This window comes from Thalia democratica, chromosome 1, assembly GCF_965202585.1.
Source record: "Thalia democratica chromosome 1, ktThaDemo2.hap1.1, whole genome shotgun sequence".
Lineage (NCBI taxonomy): Eukaryota > Metazoa > Chordata > Thaliacea > Salpida > Salpidae > Thalia > Thalia democratica.
The window spans coordinates 46,094,231-46,116,197 of record NC_139165.1 but is presented as its reverse complement, the minus strand read 5'-3'; the positions used below and the strand labels follow the sequence as shown (position 1 = coordinate 46,116,197).

General features: G+C 25.7%; 1 protein-coding gene across 1 annotated transcript; it reads right to left on the bottom strand.

The window, feature by feature from the left end:
• Positions 1-5,438: 5,438 nt before the first annotated feature.
• Positions 5,439-20,774, bottom strand: LOC145836542 (carnitine O-palmitoyltransferase 1, liver isoform-like). Its single transcript, XM_082944341.1, has 18 exons — positions 20,557-20,774; positions 20,284-20,320; positions 20,014-20,123; positions 19,828-19,944; positions 19,383-19,459; positions 18,903-19,033; positions 17,111-17,199; positions 16,498-16,597; positions 16,112-16,251; positions 15,781-15,955; positions 13,992-14,090; positions 11,683-11,817; positions 10,221-10,403; positions 9,592-9,752; positions 9,436-9,502; positions 9,089-9,268; positions 8,491-8,650; positions 5,439-5,665 (listed from the first exon to the last, which is right to left on the bottom strand). The coding sequence occupies exons 1-18, from the start codon at positions 20,772-20,774 to the stop codon at positions 5,556-5,558; spliced, it is 2,289 nt and encodes a 762-aa protein (XP_082800467.1). The 3' UTR covers positions 5,439-5,555.
• Between the last annotated feature and the right edge of the window lie 1,193 nt (positions 20,775-21,967).

The window sequence follows — 21,967 nt, the reverse complement described above, 5'->3', positions numbered from 1 at the left end:
CATTTTGTCCTAGACTTCGAGTAGTTACCCACCAATATAATTTTATTTCTAAAAAGTAGTTTCTACTGATTGATATTTTTATTTAATTTTTCGTTTTAAGTTAAAGTTTAAAAACAAAATATTACAATTTTTATAAAAGTTGTGAGATTACTAGCACAAAACAAGATATTTTCTAGGACATAAAAACTTTACTAAAAAATAAAGGTTATTTAAATAATCTTTTATTGTTAGTTTTTAATGTTAGCTTAAAGGCTAGAAATTAAACTGAGTAACTGCTAAAACTCTATTTAAAAGTAAAACTATACTTATTATATCATAAAGTATAAAAGCTATTTAATTAAAAATACAGTATATGTAAATAAACAATGCTTAAATTATATGGCAGCTAAAATATGTGCACACTAAACTAGAAAAAAAAAAATATGTGCACCTCAAGCTAAAAGCTTCATATAATTATGAAGGAGACCTATTTTTCTGTTCACAATGAATTCAAGAGTATCTTTTGTAATTATTAAAACTAATTTCGTGCACACCTCGACGAGTTTTTGCATCCCAAATAATTTTTTTGCACACCGTGAAGACCACTGGTAAAAACTCATCAATTGTTTAAGCGTAGTACAAGTTTCAGAGCCAAGCAAAATACGTGATTTTATCTTTTCTGATGATGCTGCACTCTTCCAAAGACGTACAGTTACTGCTGAGTCAGTTTTCATCGGCATTCTTAGACTTCAGCATTGAAACAAGTGACAAAAAAGCTATAGTCTTATGCCAAGGAACAGATATCTAACAATCAATCAACATTATTGACAAGGATGTCTAAAATATTAAAAAAACTTTGTAAACCTTGGCTAAAACGTTGCGCCAAACGAATCATTGGACACAGATATAAACAGTCGTAATGGTAATGTCTCAGACATTTTCACTCGTTTGACTGCAAGAGTTTAGGATAACTAAAAGTCAAGCTTTTGCACAAAGGCTAACGTTTATTGCTCCTGTGTATGCAGTACTTGGCTACACGATAGCGAAACATGGATGTTTTGTTGTATGGCGAGTTAGTCGTTTGCAAACGCAACCCAGGTCGCCCAAAACTAAGTTTTAAAGACGTATACAAGCCCGACCTAAAAATATTTTATTTATTAAGTCACTGTGTTTGTAATTTATTATTAATACTTTTTTTTTTCTATGCACATTAAACATAGCCGGTTTTGGCTAGTAGCCTTTAAAGTAAAAAAAGCTTAAATGAAACTGCAACCACCTTTCTAAATCGAATTTCCTAACTGTTAACAATACTTCTGTGAAAAAAACAGAAAACACCTTAATAATAGTATAGAGTTTTTATTTTCCAAGTTTATGTTAAACATAATAAAAAATATTAAATAAAAGAGATTTTCTTCCAAAGAACGAACTAGTATAATCGTATCAAAAAGTTTTAGGCAAAATAATTTCAAACTTATGGAAAAAATATTACAAAATAAAACACAGCCTTATGAGTTTTACTTTGGCGGACCAACTGTAAAGACCTGAAAAAGAGGTAGTAATTAATATAGATCAGAGCTTACCAAGGTGGGAAATAGATCAAGGTTCCCATTGAGGACCAAAAGCTACAAAGGAGTCAAAGGGGGCCGTGAGTATTAAAGGGCCATAGGGGGTCATGGGACCATAATTTTAAATTAACACTACATATTCTAAAGTTGACGGTTAAGAGCAAAAAAAAGTCTTAGGCGTATTTAACACTAGTATTTTGAGAAGTTTTGTTGAAGGGGCCATAGCTTTCTTAAATTATTTAAAGGGGGCCTTAAGAAAAAAAAAAAAAAAGGAAACCCTTATAAAGATATAAGCGTTGAATTTTACGAAATGCACCTTAGATAAAACACTAAAATGTTTGAAACTCTTTCTACAGGCTTATTTAAACGTTACAAAGTCTTATATATATCTGAGAATATTTACAAAAAAAAAACTATGTGAAATATTTGGAGTATATAACTTTTAGTGAATTTATTTACTATGAAAAAGGCGACTGTAATTCTTTTATAAAATTTGCGCACTTAAACTATGTGATAACAAATAAAAATTGGTTTTAAAGCATCAGAATAGATAATAAGTTCTATAAAACAACGGTTCCTATGCAAACTTAATGCAAAAAAAAAAAGACAAACAGTCATTTCAGTTTGAATGAAAACTTAGTAATGAACTAACTGAAAATAAACACTCTAAAAAAGACAACGGAAGCTCTTTAGTAGATTTTTATTCCAAACAATAAAAAAATACCATCTTTAAAACGAATTCGAGAGGATATTTTAAGCTGATTAGAAAGATTCTTCAGAATTTAGTTTTTAAGGTTCACAAACTAGTTATGGTCTTGTAGAGCAAAGCTTTAAAAAATTTGGACACAAAGCTGTACATTACATCACAGTTGTATTTTTTTGTTTACGAGGCAAAAAAAACAACATATGAAATAAAAAAAAATATTATTAAAGAGCTACAGCCTCGATTAAAAAAAGCATTACAAAACAAAAATATTTTTTTTAATCAACGATTATAGTGAAATTTTTTTAAGAGGAATATGATTAAAGGTATGTTTAACAAGTATGTTCAGGACTAGTATGGGCAAAACTATCAATAAGTGTTGCTTAAACTGTAAATACAATAGTTTTGTGACGCTTTTGTCACGTAAATGCAATTATAAGTATTTAAAGTAAAGCAAAAGATACTTTGTATAACTTTAACGTTGTTAATGATTTAAAATTTTGCCTTAAATAAGTACTTAAGTATAAAGACTTAAACTGTTTAATAATGTTTCTGCTAAGAACTTCTGTAACATTAAAAAATATAAAAGTTAAAACAATTATCCGTAGAATTTTTCATATCAAAGTATAGTGTCTTAATATTGAGCATTTTCTACTAAAATCAATTTTTGAATATTATAAAACTAGTAAATAAGTGAAGTGAAATTATTGTTCTCATCTTTCGTCCAATCTACCTTTTTTATTTAATAAATGGACTAAAAACTTTAACGACTCTTTTGTTTATCTTTTTTGTTAAGAGCCAGTTTAACAACCTATTAAATACGTAAACCTATCTTCTACTTGCTATTATTGTGATAGCTACTTATCGTTAACTTTTACGTTCATAATTATTTTGATTAAATTATTAATTTCGAGCATAGATTTTAGTCTTAGTAAAAAAAATATTTTTTATACTGATTACGTTCACTTCTACTAAAACTTTATATACTAAGTAACATTTTGTAGTAATAAAGACCAAACAACTTAATTATCAGGACAATAAGATATACAGCATAATAGTTTTAGCCAACCGGTGTAAACATATCTAACCTTTATATTATTTGTTTAAATATCACTTTTTTTTTGTATCTTAAAAGTTTTAAACTTGTTTTTACACAAAATTAAAAATCTTAAGTTTTTTTTAAATGTTTGAAATAAACTTGTTAACTCTAAAAACAAGACTGAAAAGTTAAACTGATGATAAAATGTTTTTTTGAAAAAATAAAGTTTACAATAAAATTGAGTGCACGGGCAACTTGGAAAAACATTAAAGTAAAATTGCTACAAGCACAGTTGCCATAACTTAAAGCTTTTTAGTGATTTAGCATGAAATTTACATAAAGGCAAACCGAAAGCTCTAAATTACGGCAATTATGTATCTTGTAACATACCAGGTTGCCACTCCTTGAAGCAAAAAAAAAAAAAAAGCAGCCTGAGTGGCTAAAATATAGCCTTAGATAATGAGGAAACTAAAAAAAGAAATGTGTAGTCGAAAATTGAAATAAATTACTTATTAAAGGTTAAATATTTAAAAAACAGAATGAAAATACAATAAAAAAACACAAAATCAACGAAAAATAAAAACTTAATGCAAAAAATAACCTACATTAAGATTAGAAAAGTATCTTATTTAGCCAGAGTTTTTCAAAAATCTAAAACTAGCTTGAGTGTGTGGCGAACCTGTTGACAGGTCATTTTTATTTTTTTGGTAAAATGCTTTTTGTTAAGTAGATTAATTCTTTACTATTGATTAACCAAAACAATTTTACTAACAACGCAGAAGTTTGTTTTTTAACCCGTTGTTTAAGATTTTGTCAAACATTTTTCTATATTAAGTCTTATTTAAAACTGTCATCAAATTTGAAGACACCGTTTAGACAAGGTTTCAAAGTAACATGTGAATCACTTTTGCCAAATACAAATTAATAAGTCTGCTTTTAAACTTAACTCTATTAAAAGTTCTTTTTAATAATAAGGAAGGTATACTTAGGTACTTTAAAAAAATTTCACAAATACTGTGAAACAATGTGGGCTAAAATGCCTTTTAAAGTGAAATAAGTAGAACAACACAAGCAAAGATGATTATAACTTTTTTATTTTAACTTTTTTTAGATAATATTTATGACTAGGGCGAGTCTACTGTAACTTACCTAGTCTTGCAGCTTACTTTTTGTAATGTTCAAGCAAATTTATTAAATACTACTGATAGTCAGACGCTAGTATTAAATTAATCAGTTAACTTAAACATTAAAATATTATAAAAACTTACATATTTCAAAAGTTACAACATCAGTTAATTTTTTTAAGTAACATACTATATAATCTAAAATGACTTAACCTAAAACAAAATTGTACTAACTCTCTATGGTTTTCAAAAATGTGTTCATAGTTTAAACTGTTCTGAATTGAATTAAAATACCAAACAAGCCTAAGCAAACAGGCTACCCTAAATATATTAGGCATAGATTATTGATACAAAAATCTTTATTACTACTAAATAACTTTTGTTGTTATTAGATGTATTACAAAATAATTTATTTAACAAATTAAGTTTGAAGAATTAATTAAAGGTCATATTTTTTGGATTTGGTATGACTATTATGTCTAAATATTACAAAAAAAAATTCATTGAATCGACAAAAATTTACATGCTTATTTTCAAAAATACATTTCTACTCAAACATAATTCATTTTAAAATAATAGCTTGTAAATTAACTATTTACTTTAAAAACGACAGAATACTCGAATAAAAACTTCTGTTTGGCAACAAGCTTAGCAAAACTTTTAATTAGATGGCAATCACAGAAGTTATTTGAAAAACAGTTGTTATATATCAACTAAAATAAAGATGAAAGCAAAAGCCTAATTTCAACAAAATTTACTTTGTATTTAATTATTAATTACTATACTTATAAAAAACAAATGAACATAATTTAAAAAAGATTACTTAGAAGTTTTCTTTAAGTTAAAAAGTTAGCATTTTCTTAAAGTATATATCTAACAACATAAATAGCAATACACATACAATATAACAAATTACAAACATTTTAAACTATCAAAAAATTAAAAGATTTGATCAAACTTAATGATTGTGATTAAATATGCATAGTTAAAAAATCATAAGTATAGTATATCAATAAAATAACACGTACCATGGAAAAATAAAAACATTATTTTTTTAAAGTATTGCTTCAATAAATTAAAATCTTTGAGGTAATTTCATTAAATATTTGGAAGAAATGTTAATTGATTTTAAATACGTTGATGTTTTAAGCTTGCAGCAAAAACTTCATATCATCCATAGCTTGTTCTACATTCTTACAGAACTTCAACGAATCAGTTTCATCACAGCTTTTGTATGAAGTACACAACAGATGAACTAAAAATGAAAAGTTTTTTGAAAATAATATTTATTACAAAGTCGATTTAACTACAACATATATGTAAATTCTTTATTTATATTTTACTTGCGTACAGTTCAGTGGCGTAGCGTGGTATTTTGGTCAGGGGGTGCGCAATTTTTTTCTCAAAAAATCCTCTAAATTAAAACTTTTGTAATTAGCTATAAAAAAACCTTTTATAAGTAATATAATTGAAATAAATTTATTTAGTAATAGGTTCGTTAACTGTTTTAAAAACATTTATATATTACAAAATTAAACAATTAAATAAAAGTATAAATTTCATTAGAATTACTTATACTTGCAAAAATGTAAACTTGCTAAATAAAAATTGTTTTTATTACTTTTAGTAAACTTTATATCTTTAAAAATTAATATATTCAATAAAACGAAAGTATCTGTTTTATTTACGAAAAAATATCAATCTCTTTAATATACAATACAACAGTGATAACAACACCTCATTGCACATAATTTTAATAAAGTTACAGAGAAGTTAAAATAGACTAACTTTATAACTGTTATTACAGTTTATTACAACTTTGTAAAATAGTTAAAAGTATACTTTTAAAATTTAATTCATTTGATTGTATTTGTTTAAAATAAAAATCACAAACAAAGTTTATTTCTCATAGGCCGACACGCTTATCTTGTATGTTTACAAAAATAAAGTTCAGAAAACTAGCAGTAGTCTTAACAATGTAGCATAAAAAAAAAATTCTAAAATTGTTTAATTTTTCTTTAAGCGTGACGTATTTTTGTAAACTTTTTGTAGAAAAATGATCTGCTATAAGGTTATACTACAGCGGTGCGCTATATTAATTGCGTGCTTTTTGAGTCTAAATTCTTATGAAGTTAATGAACTTATAAAATTTTTCCTTATTGAGTTTTTCATCAACATCGGTGCGCATTTGCAATTACGCACCGAATCAGTATATTGAGTAATAACATGTACTTTCCTAACTTGTCACTAATTGGTATTCAAAATTTCGTTTAACTTTTTGAAGACTAGATAAACATAGTTGAAAAAAGGCAAATTAAGCAGAAAAAATAAACTATAAAGGATAACAATATTAAATTTTTTTTTTCACATTTTTCTTTTTTTGGGTGGCACGCATGCGCCAGTGTCCCTCCCCACGCTACGCCCATGGTACAGTTTTATACAGCTTGGTGCTACAAGCAACATCTACTTTAAATAAAATATAAGAGTAGCTAGTTGATAATGTTTTGTAGTATCTTGAATAAGATAAATCAAAAACTTTTATAAAAGTGTTCACAGCACATCATTAAAGCAAAATACCTGCGCACTTTATACTATTTAACGCTTAATTGATTAATAGTGTAAAGAAAGCAAACTTTATAGACTATTATTTTTTAAATTTAAGAAGTATAATAAAAGCAAAGTCCAAAGTATCTCAGAGTGGAATACGAACCTTATAAAAATAAATATCATTATTTAACAATTTTATCATGATCACTGCACAGTAACATAATCTTCATTAACGTTATTGTGCACAACTTTAAAATTACTGGTGCATGCAAAGAACCTTTTACCTTTAAATTTGAAAGGGCCACATTGCAAACGAGATTAAATAAGTTTATACAAGATAGCCTTCATAATATTTGTCAAATAAAAGTGGGTCGAAGGTTAGACGCACCTAGTCAGTAAAGTATAAGCACGTATTAAAAATTTTTCAACACAGATTTAAATTTTCCTAAGTTTTTTAAAATGTATGTAAAGAAACAACATTTAATAAGTAATTAAGTCACGTCTCTCTTTTATAAGTAAATGTTTTTAGACAAAGTTTAGACCTTAAGGTTTACAAATTCTATATTTTAATAAATTGTATTTACTTTGTTTGCTTTATAAAAGTCTTGAACGTGAGCTATGTAAAATAGTTTAAAAATATGTACCAATGTTATAATATAAAGATTAATGATGTCTACGTTTGTGTTAATTCATTTTTTAACCACATTTATAACTTTTTAAACTAATAAAAGTTGTTTTTTGATCGTATACAATATATTTTACGATCACACGACAGTTCAAATTGTTTTTAAGAAAATAAGGGGCAACATCTCAAAAAGTAACTTCAAATTAAAAATAAAAATTTCCTGTAAATCTAATTTATAAAATTATGAAAGTAAAATAGTTCTTCGTGTACCCATATTCTATATATTTCTGAATTTTCATAAGACAAATACAAAGGAAGTTGGAAAAACAATAACAAAGTTACTTATATAAAAACTATTAAGTAATAACTGAAAAACCATAATTAAAAAAAAAACACATAAAATTGATCAACATCTTGTAGTCCTAAAATATATCATTATATAATGTGCTAGTATAATGTATCAAAAAGTGAAAAGTCATGGTAGAGCAAGCATAATTAATTGAGTTTCAAAATACAAGTATACATGCTAAAAAAATTATAAAATTAGAATAGATAACAACTAGTTGAATTTGGATATAAAACTAATCGCCAGACCTAACTTTTACTAATCCTGTTACAGTAAAAATTTATATCTTTATTTTCAACTTAATAACTGTTTTAATATATTTTGATTGCTGTAACTAATATCAAATACTTGAAAAGCACAAAAAAAATAAAAAGCAACTAGACAATTGTTTCCTTAAAAAACTAAATGCAGGGAAAAAATCACTAGGAAAAACAATTGACTGTGTCCTGGACCGATTTGCGAATTATATATAAATCTTGTCTTAAACAACTAAGTTATTCTAATGCCTCCTTATAAAACTAATAAAAGGTACCATATGACAAAACAAGAAACTATGACCAACCCGAATTGTGATCGTCCATGAAGTAAGTGCACCCGTATCCGTCATTTCTCTGGGATCCGAACCCCCCTCCTATGGGCCGGAGATCGTTCCTTTTGAAGTACTTGGGATCGTATTTGAGCGGTGACTGAGAAGTGGACAGCTGGTCGGATTCGTACAGCGCCTGTTGGTGTTTGATTTAAATTTTAATAAAAACATAATGAAGGCAAAGAGTATGAAATTGACCATACAAGATATACAGTGTTTAAACCTACAAATCACTGATACTTTAGTTTTCCTATGCACTTTATTGATACGTACTTTTATTTTTTAGTGTTACAATTAATGTTATCGAAAGTTTACTATTTTAACAGTACATATTTTAGCTTGAACATTGAACTATGTTTTCATTATTTTTTTTCACCTACTTTGTTCAGTCACAGAACTGTTTGTCTTTATAGGCACCACACTGGTATAATTGTTTATTTTTGATAGGAAAAAATAACTACAGTTTGAAACTAATGATTAAAAATAAAATTTCAACAAACTAATCAAGTAACTTTTAGTAACAATATTAAGGATGCTTAAATTAAAAACAAAAACTTATTTGATAGAAACTGACTGGCATAGAGAACACTTGAGGGACTTTCCCAACCATTTTGCCGGCAGCGTACAATCCGAACAAGTGCCGGTCAACACCATTTCCGCACATCGAGTCCAATTTGTACTTGGTTTGGTACTTGATCGCCCGTCTTAAATGGTCACGCTTTACTGATTTCAATACTGACTCATCGTCCATTGTCTTCAAAGTTTATAGGTAGTTAAATTAAAAAAAGCTTTTTACTAATAAATATAATAACAAAGTTTCTTGCAAAACATATTAAGGGTTCCTTAAAAACCGTAAACTTGAAGAAAGTCCTTTAATAAAACATAAGAGCTGGTTCCTTATATTTTTATGGAAAAACATACCTTGGTAAAATCAACAGAATGATGTGAAAAAGGTCTTATCGTTTCCGTTCTGCCTTCTTTGAAAAGCCTGTTGTTATTAATTATCATTAAAAACAATCATGATTGAAAAATCCTCAAAAAATGATAAGTCAAAATTCTTTTCTGTAAACAACAAACCTAGTAGTTGCAGTTTCGTACGTTTTAGGAGTTTTTTTGTGCATTCTGTAGAAGGTTAGCTGAAGGGCCATTTGTATGAAGCCATCAGGACTTACTTGCAACTTTTTTATTGTTTCCTTTCCTTCTTTCGTATATAAAACTTGAGCGTCTATATCGTTTGCCTGTTTTCATAAGTTAGACTGTTACTTAAATTCAAATCTAAAGTATGTGTACTTATGACATTTCATTGAGTCTTTTAGATGAAAAAATTTAAATAAAACTTGAAGTTTAACTAATTCAAAAATTGTAAATACTTTTTAAGTATCAAAAGAAAATTTATCAACAGGTATTTGTTTTTCATAAGTGATAAACTTAGTAAGTTATTTTGGTTTTAAAACAAATGCAACATTTGTTTACTAAATCAGAAACTAAACAAATAAACTTGTTTGAAATAGTTTGTGAACTTAGCCTTAAAATTTTTTAATTATGCAACATAGTTTTTGTTACATTCCTGTAAATAAAAATATACAAAAAACGTGATTTTAAAATGTATTAACCATAAAAACTAAGATTTTTTTACTTATTTGTCATAGTTTTTGCCAAAAAATATTTGTCAGAGTTTTTAATTTTTAAAGTAATTTATTACTAACTAAGTTGCTAAAATCCAGTTGATATTTTTTAATGTTTTCCTTGTAACCGTCCAAGTTCCAGCTCAGCAGCTGAGCAGTCGGCAGTTTCGGATGTGTTGTCTTACCACCATGAGTGCTATCACCCGATTGGCTGATATAATCAAGAAATTGATGTACGCAATACTCTACCATTCTGCCAGAAAGCTGAGAAAAAAAATATAGGTGGATTGAAAATACAATAACAAATATAGTTATTAGATCTAAAATTGTACGGCTAGTTCTCATAAAATTTCTTGTTCAGATAGTCACTTAACTTACACTGTTAATAGTTATATATCATGCTAATAAGTTAAACACTAACACTTTTTTATTTAACTAGGTCATTAAAAAGTTATTTAAAAGGAAACTGATACCGACAAGGCTTGATGACTAAAAGAAATTACACTAAATGAAAACTTTGGGCGTAACTATGTCGATTATTATTACTCTTAAAAAACTATTAATCACGTTTAAGTATATTTACTATTATTAATCATGACAGTAAGTTGTATGGTAAAAAAATAGGTATCATATCAAAACTATCTTTTTTAAATGTCATTTTTTAGTAACAACTTATATTGTACAAGATAATATTGAGTTTTATAATTGACTTTTACTACCTATGTTTAAATACTTGTAAGTAAATATAAAAACATAACTCTCGAAAATAATGTAAGTCAGCAAAAATACATGATGAAAGCGTGCAACCGGTTTGTTGAACTTTGCACTTAAACCAAAAATTACAAAACAAACACAACTAGATCCACATTGAAAGATCAGTAAACATATGCTTAAAAAACAAGGTTTCAACATACTTGTAGCCTATTTCAAGGCTGATACAAGCTTATAAAATCTAAAAAACATTCAGAAGGCAAAGTTCAGACCATTTGTGTTAATAGTATGATGAAAAACAACATAAACCAAGTTTATATGCTAAGTAAAAACGTAGAAATTAAAAAAAAAAACATTATTTTTGGATGTTAAAGCTTTTAAGTATTTTTTTTCATGAAAGTTTAAAGTTGTTCGAAAAACTACTAACTTATAAGTAATCGTTATAAACTAATAATGTGTAATAACACTATTTTTATCGGCAATTGTTTTTTCAGAATGAATGGTAAGATTTATATAAATAAACGATATACCTCTTAAAGATGTTCAGCGCAAAGAACTGAGACATTTTAAAATATAGTTTTTAGTATTTATTAGATCTTAATAAATTGTCAATTTTTTTTAAGCGTGACTATCTACTATACGTGTGAATCTATTTTCCTAAACAAGGCAGAAGTAAAACTTTATACGATTAAAGCTTTTACAGTTATTACTTTACAACATCTGGGCTCAGATAATTTTTTAAAATAACTCAAAGAATACGTACAGTTTCATGCTACATTAAGAGCAAGAATATTGCTCTTGATACGAAACTAATTATACAAAATCATCTTACAGTCGCCTCGGCGGTTGTGTGTTCGACATTGAGGCCAAACTGGCAGTTTTTGTGAACAAACAAGCACAATGACTTGTCATACCACCGGTCGTTACAGCTTCCACACAAGTTGTACCAAAAATCGTCACTTAAATCCTGTCAAATTGAACAATTATGATGGTAATTAGTTTACATAAAACTAATAACTAACAGTTAATATATTAAAACATAACAAATAGCGGAAAAATAAAAAGAGACTGATACAAAACACTTTTAATTCATTCTGTAAGTATATTAAACTTTAGCTGCCTAACAAATTTTGCTTCTGTTTCAACAAAATAAGTAAAAACAATAAAAAAGCATAAAAAATGTTTGCAGTATACTGTCTTACTCAAACATATCTCAATTCTTTTAAATATCTTAAGACATATTCTTATAAAACATTAAAACTTTACGCATATAAAAATTTTAATAAAGAAAATAGGATCCAACTTTTTTATCATCAAAATTAAGGGCATAGGGTGGCGGGGTTAACCTTCATTTTTACAAGTTGATCTTATTTTATAGAGTTTTATCTGAGCTATCAGAAAAGTAAAAACGCTAAAGTAATTTAAAAGTAACTAGAAAGATATAATATATAAGCGATCAAAGTCGGTGTGCTTAATAGGTTTCTTATGAAAGGCGCAAACAAAAAACCCGAAAAAAGACTATTTCACTAAAAATCTATTCTATCCTTGATTTTTAAAGGAATCTTCTTTAAATTTTCACAGTAAGTCTACTACTAATATTAAAATTGATTTAATGCAGGTTTTTTTTGAAAAACAAGATATAAAAAAAAACCACCAGTCAAAAAGTACGTCATGGGCTAATGGTTTTTGTTAGTGGGTCGGATCCAGTTATTGGTCCGTACTTTTCCTAACCCTGTACTGTACGGTACTTTTTACAAACTAAAATAACAGTAAGTTTCCAATAAAAACGTATAAAGAAGAAATGTTTATATATTTTTTCAGAACTTAAAAAACTAATAACAATCTATCCTCCTCTACTTTTACTAACAAATATAATTCAAACTTTAGGAAGTGTTGTTTGCAACGTCTACAAAATTTTATTAGAACATTATATCTATAAAGAGATAAATTGAATTTTTTAAATTAATGAATTAAATTATTTATAATTTATAACTTTCAGATAAAAACTTTTTCAAGATTAGACTAAGAAAGTAATAAAACCATTGCCAAAAGTTGTAGGATGAGATAGGCTTTTGGTAAAACAATCTGTTTTTACAGACAAAAAAGTAGTGTTTAGCAAACTTATTTATTCTGTAAAGTAACAATTTAAAAGCTTTTATTAGCTCTAGTATTTAATAGCTGGGTACCAAGTCGTGCAATAATAAACAAGGATTACACAAGCTTAAACGGATTTACAATGAAGGTTTTGAAAATTGCATATTGCGTTTTTTTTTAACAGCCTTTTATCGCATGACTTGATGATAAGCAACTAATTTTGCGGGCAAAAAAAAAATGATATTTTAGTTTGTACCTTATGCTAGCTAACCTTCTAAACACTACAAGGTAATTGCTTATATCTCAAAAGTTAATTTGAATTTTTAAAACGGAAAAAAAGCAGCTAATAGCTTAGTTAGTTATTAAGTCAAATAACAAGACTATGGAAATTGGTGATTTACCCCCTATGTATTTAACGTTTATGAACTTTTTTTTTACTTAATAATAACTTAACATTGATTTTTATTTTTTTATTTTTTGTTTATAAAAAGTGTTCAGAAATAAAAATATACTTAATTTATTACCCAACTAAGTAAAGTATGTATATTTTTTTTAATTTATAAGTTTCAATAGTTCGAATTAGAAAAACTCTAAGTTTTATTCAATATAAGTACTTTTTTTTAACTTACAGTAAATGATTAAAAATGTTTCTATTGTTACCAGTTAAATAACAATCGTTAAAATTAAAATGTTTAGAATCAAATATAGCAAACATTTAGATTTCATCTACAAATTCATGTACTAACTACAGTATTCGGACCAATAAATACACTCTTTAGCTAAAATAAAGCTTTAAAGTTTAAAATACTAAATACTTACAGTTTTTAAAAGCCTAAACTAAGTTTAATATAGTTTATTATAAACTATTACATGCAAATAAACTTTACTAACAACTTACCTAGTGCGTCAATAAAATGTTAATCAACTGTCAATAGAAATAAGTCATTAATACGTAAATGTTTGAATTGTGTTATTACCACTAAGCTAATATAATTAAATAGTAAAACTTTAATTATATAACAAAGAAAAAAATAAATACAAACTCACATTTGAAAATTTATCCGTTAAAGCGATGCAAAAGAGTGAACTTTCAACAGCTCTTAGAGATTTTAAATTTACTTCGTCATCTAACAACTTCAGTCGAATCTGTTTTATACAACTTATTTTATATAAGTTTTGATATGATACTTGCATACAAAGTATAAAGCAACTGTTTTAGAAGTTAAAATTCATCGAAAAAAAATAATATATACCAGTTTTTGTTTATTTATTTTTCATTTAAAAAAAGCAACATGAAAAAAAAAAAAAAATTAAAATGGGATTAAAGTAGTCTGCCTCTTTTGATTTTAAAGACCGGACAGGATTGAAAATTAGACTTAACAAAACAAAAAATGATTAGAACCAACAAAAAAATCAGTCTCAGTCTTATACACACACTCAGATGAGATCTTTTGTTTATTAAAAAACAACATTTTCGATTCTTATTTAAATAGAATGTTCTTTAATAAACGAAAGATCTCTTTTAAGTGTTTGTATAAGACTGAGACTGATTTTTTTGATGGTTCTAACCATTTTTTATTTTGAAAAAAAACTATTGTATAAACTCCTTATATTTATGAAACCCTACTAAACATGACCTAAAAAATGTTTGTTATTTATGAAAGTTGTTTAATTGATTTTGTTTTAAATAAATTAATTTTTAGTTTTAATTTTTAGTTAACATAAGTATATATTAATAATACTACAAAACATAGTTTCGTATTGTATCTAAGTTATAAGAAAATAAAATTAAAATGTTAGGTGTTTTTCATTTTTTATAACCTATCACAATTTAAATACATTTTAAGCAACATTAACAAAAAAATTAGTATATAAACTAAATATCGAGTAAAACTCTTTAATACAAACAAGCTTTACATCAAACCTTCAAGTTCTCATAACAGTTTTTGTTTTCTTAGGTTTTCAATTTTTTATTTAGTACACAGCTTTAAAATAATGAAACACGTTTGTAATTTTGCTGTGCTACGCTTCTAAACTAAAACTTTTGTAAAAATTTTTAAAGTAAAAACAAATAAAAGAAATACTTTTTATTTCTTATATACAATAAATATGGTTTAAAAATACCCATAGAAAAAAGCTGTTCCAAATCTTTGAAATAAAAACAACAGATTCAGAGATCTTTCATTTTATTAAAACCAAATTAATTTTATTTTCAATTATTCTTACTAGAATAGAAGATCTAGATTAGAAATATATAGATTAGATTCTATTTGAATAAGCAGAATTTAAAATGCTTTCTCAAAACGAAAGATCTCTGAATCTGTTGTTTTTGTTTTTAAAGAGCTGAGACACATTTTTTCTATGGATTTTTTAACAAATTTTATTGTATGTTTGAACTATTCTGAGCTGCCCAATTTATCATATAAAAAGGCAGGCTACCATAAACCATTTATTTCGTATAACACATACTTTTATTATATAACTAATTAAATTAGATGTTAGCCATAAAGAAATCGATTTATACAAGTGATCGAAAAAAATAAATTAGTAAAGTTAGTTTCTTTTCAAGATACCAGGTTAAATTACTTAAAATTAAAGATGAAAAACACTTTTGTTTTCATTAGTATAAGCGTAAACTCTAAAAAAAGTCAAAGATAGGTATAAAAAATAACTAAATTTTGTAATGCTATGAGAGGTAAAAACTAAAAATAACAGCTATAATCTATAATAGATTTTCATTTAAGCAAGTAGAGAAATATAAATATTTTAAAGTTAAAGTAAATTAATTTATCGACTCATTCGTAAAAAACACACTAAAGAATAGTTATTCAAAAACCTCTGCCCAAGCATCTCTGTCTAAAGTAGTAAAAACTCCAGGATTGCAAGCCTCATCTTCATGAGTCTGAGCAGAAATACTGTCAAACTGTTTCTGTAACTCCAATGGTGTCAACAACGACTTCTTACCATCTTTTCCATTTGCAAACAAATTCACTCTATACATTCGGCCCTTTCTGTTTTATTATAATCATTGGCATTTAACTTTATTTCTGTTGAAATTCGTTATTTTTATAAATAAATTTTACCTTTATTAATTATAACAATATTTACTAGTGTTGAAAAAATTAATGTTAAAATTTTATACAAAATGGTAATAACAAGCCATTTACCTGAATACAACAATATGTTCAGATGAAGGATAAGTTTTTAGTTCATCCATGCCATGTTTTGGTATTCTTGTTGTAGATTGCATATATTTGTAACGATCACAGCAAATTGGTATCATTTTTTGTATCATCATATGATCTATCTGTGTATTTTTTTAAACAACTTACGAAAATTAAAAATTACAAAACTTTTGAAATACTTAAAAAAACTTTTAGATAATTGCTTTTCTGAATATAAACAAAACTTTATAACTTAAATTAATTTTAGTTGTTTTGTTGACTATGAACATAAGTTAACTATATTAAATTTAAAGCAAAAATAGGATTCATACTTTATAAACATTATATTTGAATACTGTTTTTGTACGCAAATACTTTATTAGACTTACGATGTTTTTCTGCCTATAAAACTTGAGCAGCTCTACAGAGTCTGTGAAGATAAAAAATATACATTTTAAAAAAGCATACAACAATTGTTTACAATATAAACTCATGCATTAGGTATACTTACTATTAGCATATACTTAAAAATACAAAGAAGGTTACATGCCATTTTAAATTAAGATAAGTCAAATTCTGAAAACCTAAATTATTAAAAAAGTGATTAAGAGGCTTGATATCAAAAGTTAACTTTAAATTAATAGAAAAAAACACTTATCTAAAGGTCGAATTGATAAGATTATGATGGTAAAAAAAGTAAAAAGTATTTGAGATAATCCACAATAATCAGAACTTTTGAATTTGAACTGACAAAATTTGAACTGTCTTGCACCCACAATTAAGCTACGAAACGTTTTCTAAATTAAACTATCTTAGTTCAAAAAAATATTTAAACATTTTTAACCCAACTTTTTTGTAGGAAAATCATGTTATTACATGTAGAAGTAACTTATATATGGTATAAATTGTTATCAACGGAAGTATATATAATAAAAATTAAATAATAAATTTACAAATCACATTTCTCAGACTATCTAAAACAAATTATAAAAATCTACAAACCATATAACTTTCAAAGTATACAAACTTTTAGCAAGAATTTGTCTAATATGAAGATTTAAAATGATAAATATGTCACAGTAGGCGTATTCCTACATTAAAATCATAAATTTGTGTCTTAACCTTTTTAAGAAAATTAAGGTTAGTTCTAAAATTCTTCAACAATTTAATTGTATAGAAACGCTTCCAAACAATTACAGAACATAAAGTAATACTAAAGTGATATAAAACAAATCAAAATAAAGTTTGGAAATAAAATATAGAAAACAAAAACTATAAAAATAAAACATATGTAAAATAAAACAAAACAACAACACTTAGTATCAATGTTTAAGCCTAATTAAAACAATGGTTCGTTTGTTTATTTGAATACAAACTTTTATATTGATTTATATAAAAAAGCTGCCTTACTAGTATTGTTTAATGTACAAAAACCAGTCTTAGATTGTATAGAAGTAACTGGAAGCTACTAAAATACTGGAAGCTACAAAACACTGGAAGCATATGCTTTTTAAAAAATATACTTTTAGTTTTAATTTAAATCTTTTTAACCTATTTAATTTTTAAGAAAAGCAATTTGTACCTGAAAAAAGTTGTCCAAATCAATATCCCATATAACCCATTCAACTTGTTTTATTCCTATTTTATTTTTTACTATCTTAATCAATTTCAGTGATACTAGTAAGTTTTGAAAGTATATTAACTCTCACAAAAAGACCAAGTCAGTTCAAAATTACATATTACTACCAACATCTTAAATCCAGGTTGTTTTTTAAGGGTGAATGAAAATTTAAATTCTGGGATTCTAAATTTGATAATTCTGATTTATTTTGATTTAACTTATTTAATATAATTTTTATTTACAATCATAGTCTTATCAATTATACATTCAGAGACTTATTATTTTGAATATTTAGTTATTGTTTGAGATGTGACTAAAAGAAGGTCTAAATATTTATCTAATAATGCTATTTTTAGTTTTTATGAATTTTCCTTTTTAAGAACTATTTTTTAATAATAATTTATTTATTCTTTAAAAACATTATTATTATTTATAATTAAGAACATTAATGGACGGAATTTAATTCCTGTAATTTTAATAGTGATGTATCATGTAGTTTCTTTTTTAGAACGTAAATAACATTGAAATCTGTATTAAAATAAAATACAAAATAGGTCCTTCAATTCAAGCATGCATTTAATTACCAACACAAGTAGATATTTAATTTTTAACAAGATTTTACACAACATGGGTAGAAAAAACTAGTAAAATAATAATCTATTAAAGTCAAGTAACTCTTAAATTCTTTAAATATGTAGGGGTTGATCAGTCAGAAATGACTTAAATAAAAAAAATGAGATAAGTACTGATTTGTAGAGGAAACAACTCAGATAAAATTAATCAAATGTGAATTGGACAGGTACTAGTGGATTGTTTAACTAAGTAGAATCAAGAGTTAACTTGTTAAACATAATTAAGTAAAAAACTCTCTACAAAATCATATAATGTAATTTTTTTTAAAAACTTAAGTATTGAGCAGACTTAAAAAACGCTGCTAGATTTATTTACAATAAACAAGCTAGTAAATAACTTAGCATTTATGGTTATTGGTACTTAAGTTTAAACCAAAATTTACTGTCCTTCAAAAATTTGTTTTGTTTTTGTATATAACTCTTACTGTCATGTATCTATTCTTGCAGCAAACAAACAAGTTATTTAACCTCTTTTAGAGCTTTGAAAAGTGCAATTTTTCCAAAACAAAGTTGTAAATAAAAATTTAAAAAAACTAGTAACTTTTTTATTTTCAGTATCCAGCTTGTATTGCACCACTAAATGTGTTAGAACTGCAGCAAATGCATTCTGCTTAAGGTTTGTTGGCAGATAACCCTTGCTTCCTTCTCCCATGCATACAAAATTACTTGTAACTAAAAATAAGTTGTAATGTTAGACTATAAAACATTACTTGCATTAAAATAGTAAGCTAACAAAAATAATTTTTAAACATAAAGTAAATGTTCGTTTTTTTTTTCTTGTATTAATTTTTCTAATTTTACTAACTCATTAAGAACTAATTGTCATATAGTAACAGAATATATCTTATAAAAAATTATAAGTTAACTAAAAAAAATATTATTTTATAGTGGAAAACTAAACATTTCTACAAATAGAGATAAACGAGTATACTTGTTATTATTTTTTTTCAATTTTCATTTCAATTGTCAATAACTGATAGTATTTTTGAGAGTTATACTTAGTACTGAAACTTTTATTTACTTGCGATTGAGCTTCTTCCAGCTAAGTAAGCAAAGTTGTCCCACAGTGGAGTTATCCAATTTTCTTCTTCATTATACCTTTTAATTAGGTGTGTTATGTAAACTAGTATATAACAAATATCAACCACATGTGATTGGTTCTATTACCTTTTAAAAGGCTGCATGCTTATCAATTAATTGTATAAAATAATCAAGAAGTTGAGTTCAAATCGAACAATGATCAAAAAAACTACATAAAATTACAGAAAACAATTATAATAAATTCTAAATAATAACATTTATTTATTTTCACCTTCATATAAGAACCAAAACAGTCAATAAATTTATGTATTTTTTGCAAATAATTTGCTTATAACACATTTAAAGTTTTGGTATTTAAAAAAAAAATTACACTAAACTTTATAGTTAACTGTATATTAAAAGAAAGTATAAAAAGCTCTAAACACCTTTTTTCTAATATTTTTTGCAATGGAGGTCCTTCAATTGTCATAAGCTGATAAATCAAACTCTCAAACTTTTTATACTCTTCATCATTCATTAAAGGTTTAAAAACAATTAGTGATCTAAGCAAAATTTAAAGTTTCAGTTCAAATATTGAATTTTTTAATATAAAACGTAGCCAACAAAAATACTTTTTGCAAGTTTCTTCAAGCTTAGGCAAAGGATGCTTAGGTAAATATTCTTGAAGTGAGTTTAAAGGAGGATCTTTTGGGACAATAGATTTTAGCAGCAATCCCCATGCCTGCCAAAAAATACATGCTTTTTTTAACTCACAAAAGAATGTTGTTTTAAACTTATGACAACATTTACTACTATTTTAGCTTCAAGATCATACTTTAAACAAATTGCTACTAAAAAGTATTAAAATGTTAACATTTATATTAATCATACTTTTTACCAACCTTAGTAAGTTTACTTCTAGGTGCATATAGCCAATTTCTGTTAAAATATTATTAAAGTTATTTACTGTTAATAAACTTGTTTTAAAATTAACATTTTTATATATAAGATAAAAACTTATTAAGATTTTTTAGTATAATTTTTAGAGTATTGTAAAAATCTGTTTCAAAAAAATTTATTTTATTATACAAAAAAAGTATTAATTTTCATGTTCATAAAAAAAAACAACTTTCTGCATCAAAGAACTTGATTTTTTGCACACTCAAAAAATTTACCTGTAGCATAACAGTTGTTTGAAAATAATCTTTTTGCATTCTTGGCAAGTTTTTCCTAAACAGTAAATGCTAACAGCTGTTCCAAAACCAAGCTTCAGCAAATCAGCATACAAACCTTCTTCTATTAACTGCAACAATGGTTTGTTTGTAATTTTATAAAAGGCAATAAGAGATGCAGAAGCTGCAGTGGTGGCTACAAATGGAACTACGCTGCTCATTTAACTGAATTTGAAGGTAAGTTTTATGAAGGTAGTTGAACATTGATTTTAAGAAAAGGACTTAATGATTGGAAATACATGCTTTTATATGAAATGTGTATTATTAACTACTTGTAAAATTCAAAAGCGTGCTTTTCTCTACTGCTTGCAACGGATAATTTATTTATTTTATCAAATAAATGCTCAGAAATACAGCTAAGCCGAAGCTTTTATTCAATGTTTGTAATAAAATTAATTAGAAAACGTAACAAAAGTAAATAAGAACTAAGTTCACAAAGTTTTTTATTTTATTTTCCTAACAAAGCATATAAGTACTATGAAAAAAGACTTTATTTAAATTTAAAAAAAAACATTTACAATAGAAACAGTAACAAAAGTATTAAGTAAAGAACATTTTACATAAATACTTATAATATTAAATATTTGGTATAAAAATTAAAAAGTTAAAGTTTTAAAGCAAAAAATATAAAAGTATTTATAATTTATTAGTAATACAAGACATTTTTTAAAGAACTAAATATGATACCAGGTTTCACACTTTTTTTTTTCATTTGTAAAACAATTAAATATGAGCTTAATAACTAATTACCACTTTAGATCATAATTGTAAAGTTTTTAAATTGAACGTAAAGTTTTTGCTAAACAAGTTTGTCAACTCTATCAGCTATATTTAATTAAAACGACAATAAAACTACTTCGACACTAACTTCTCAATTTAAAATAAATTAACATCAATAAACGAACAAATTCATTGAAACAAACATGACTTCACAAAAAAGCCGAAATAATTCCATCAAAGTTTTTATTTTTCCAAAAACTTTGATTTGCAAATAAGTTTGTTTATGATTTTATTTTAACTATATGTTTATTTACTTTAGTAGCACAGATATTTTTCCAGACCAAATTATGTCACATTAGTTAATTTTGACAAATCTAAGTCATAAAAATTTGAGCAAGGAGTTTTATTTTGCTTTATCTTGATTCGTTTAACTTATTTACTATGAAAAGGGTTTTGGAGAGTAAAAATAAAGTTCTGTAATTATTAAAAATATCTCAATTAAAAAGCATTTAACTGTAACCATTTGTTTTAGAAAAACTACCTCTTCTTAGTCTTTTGCTTGGTACATACTTTTGGCTTCATATCAAACAAGTTTAGGTTAGGTTTTTTTCATACTTTCTTCAAATAAGGTTTT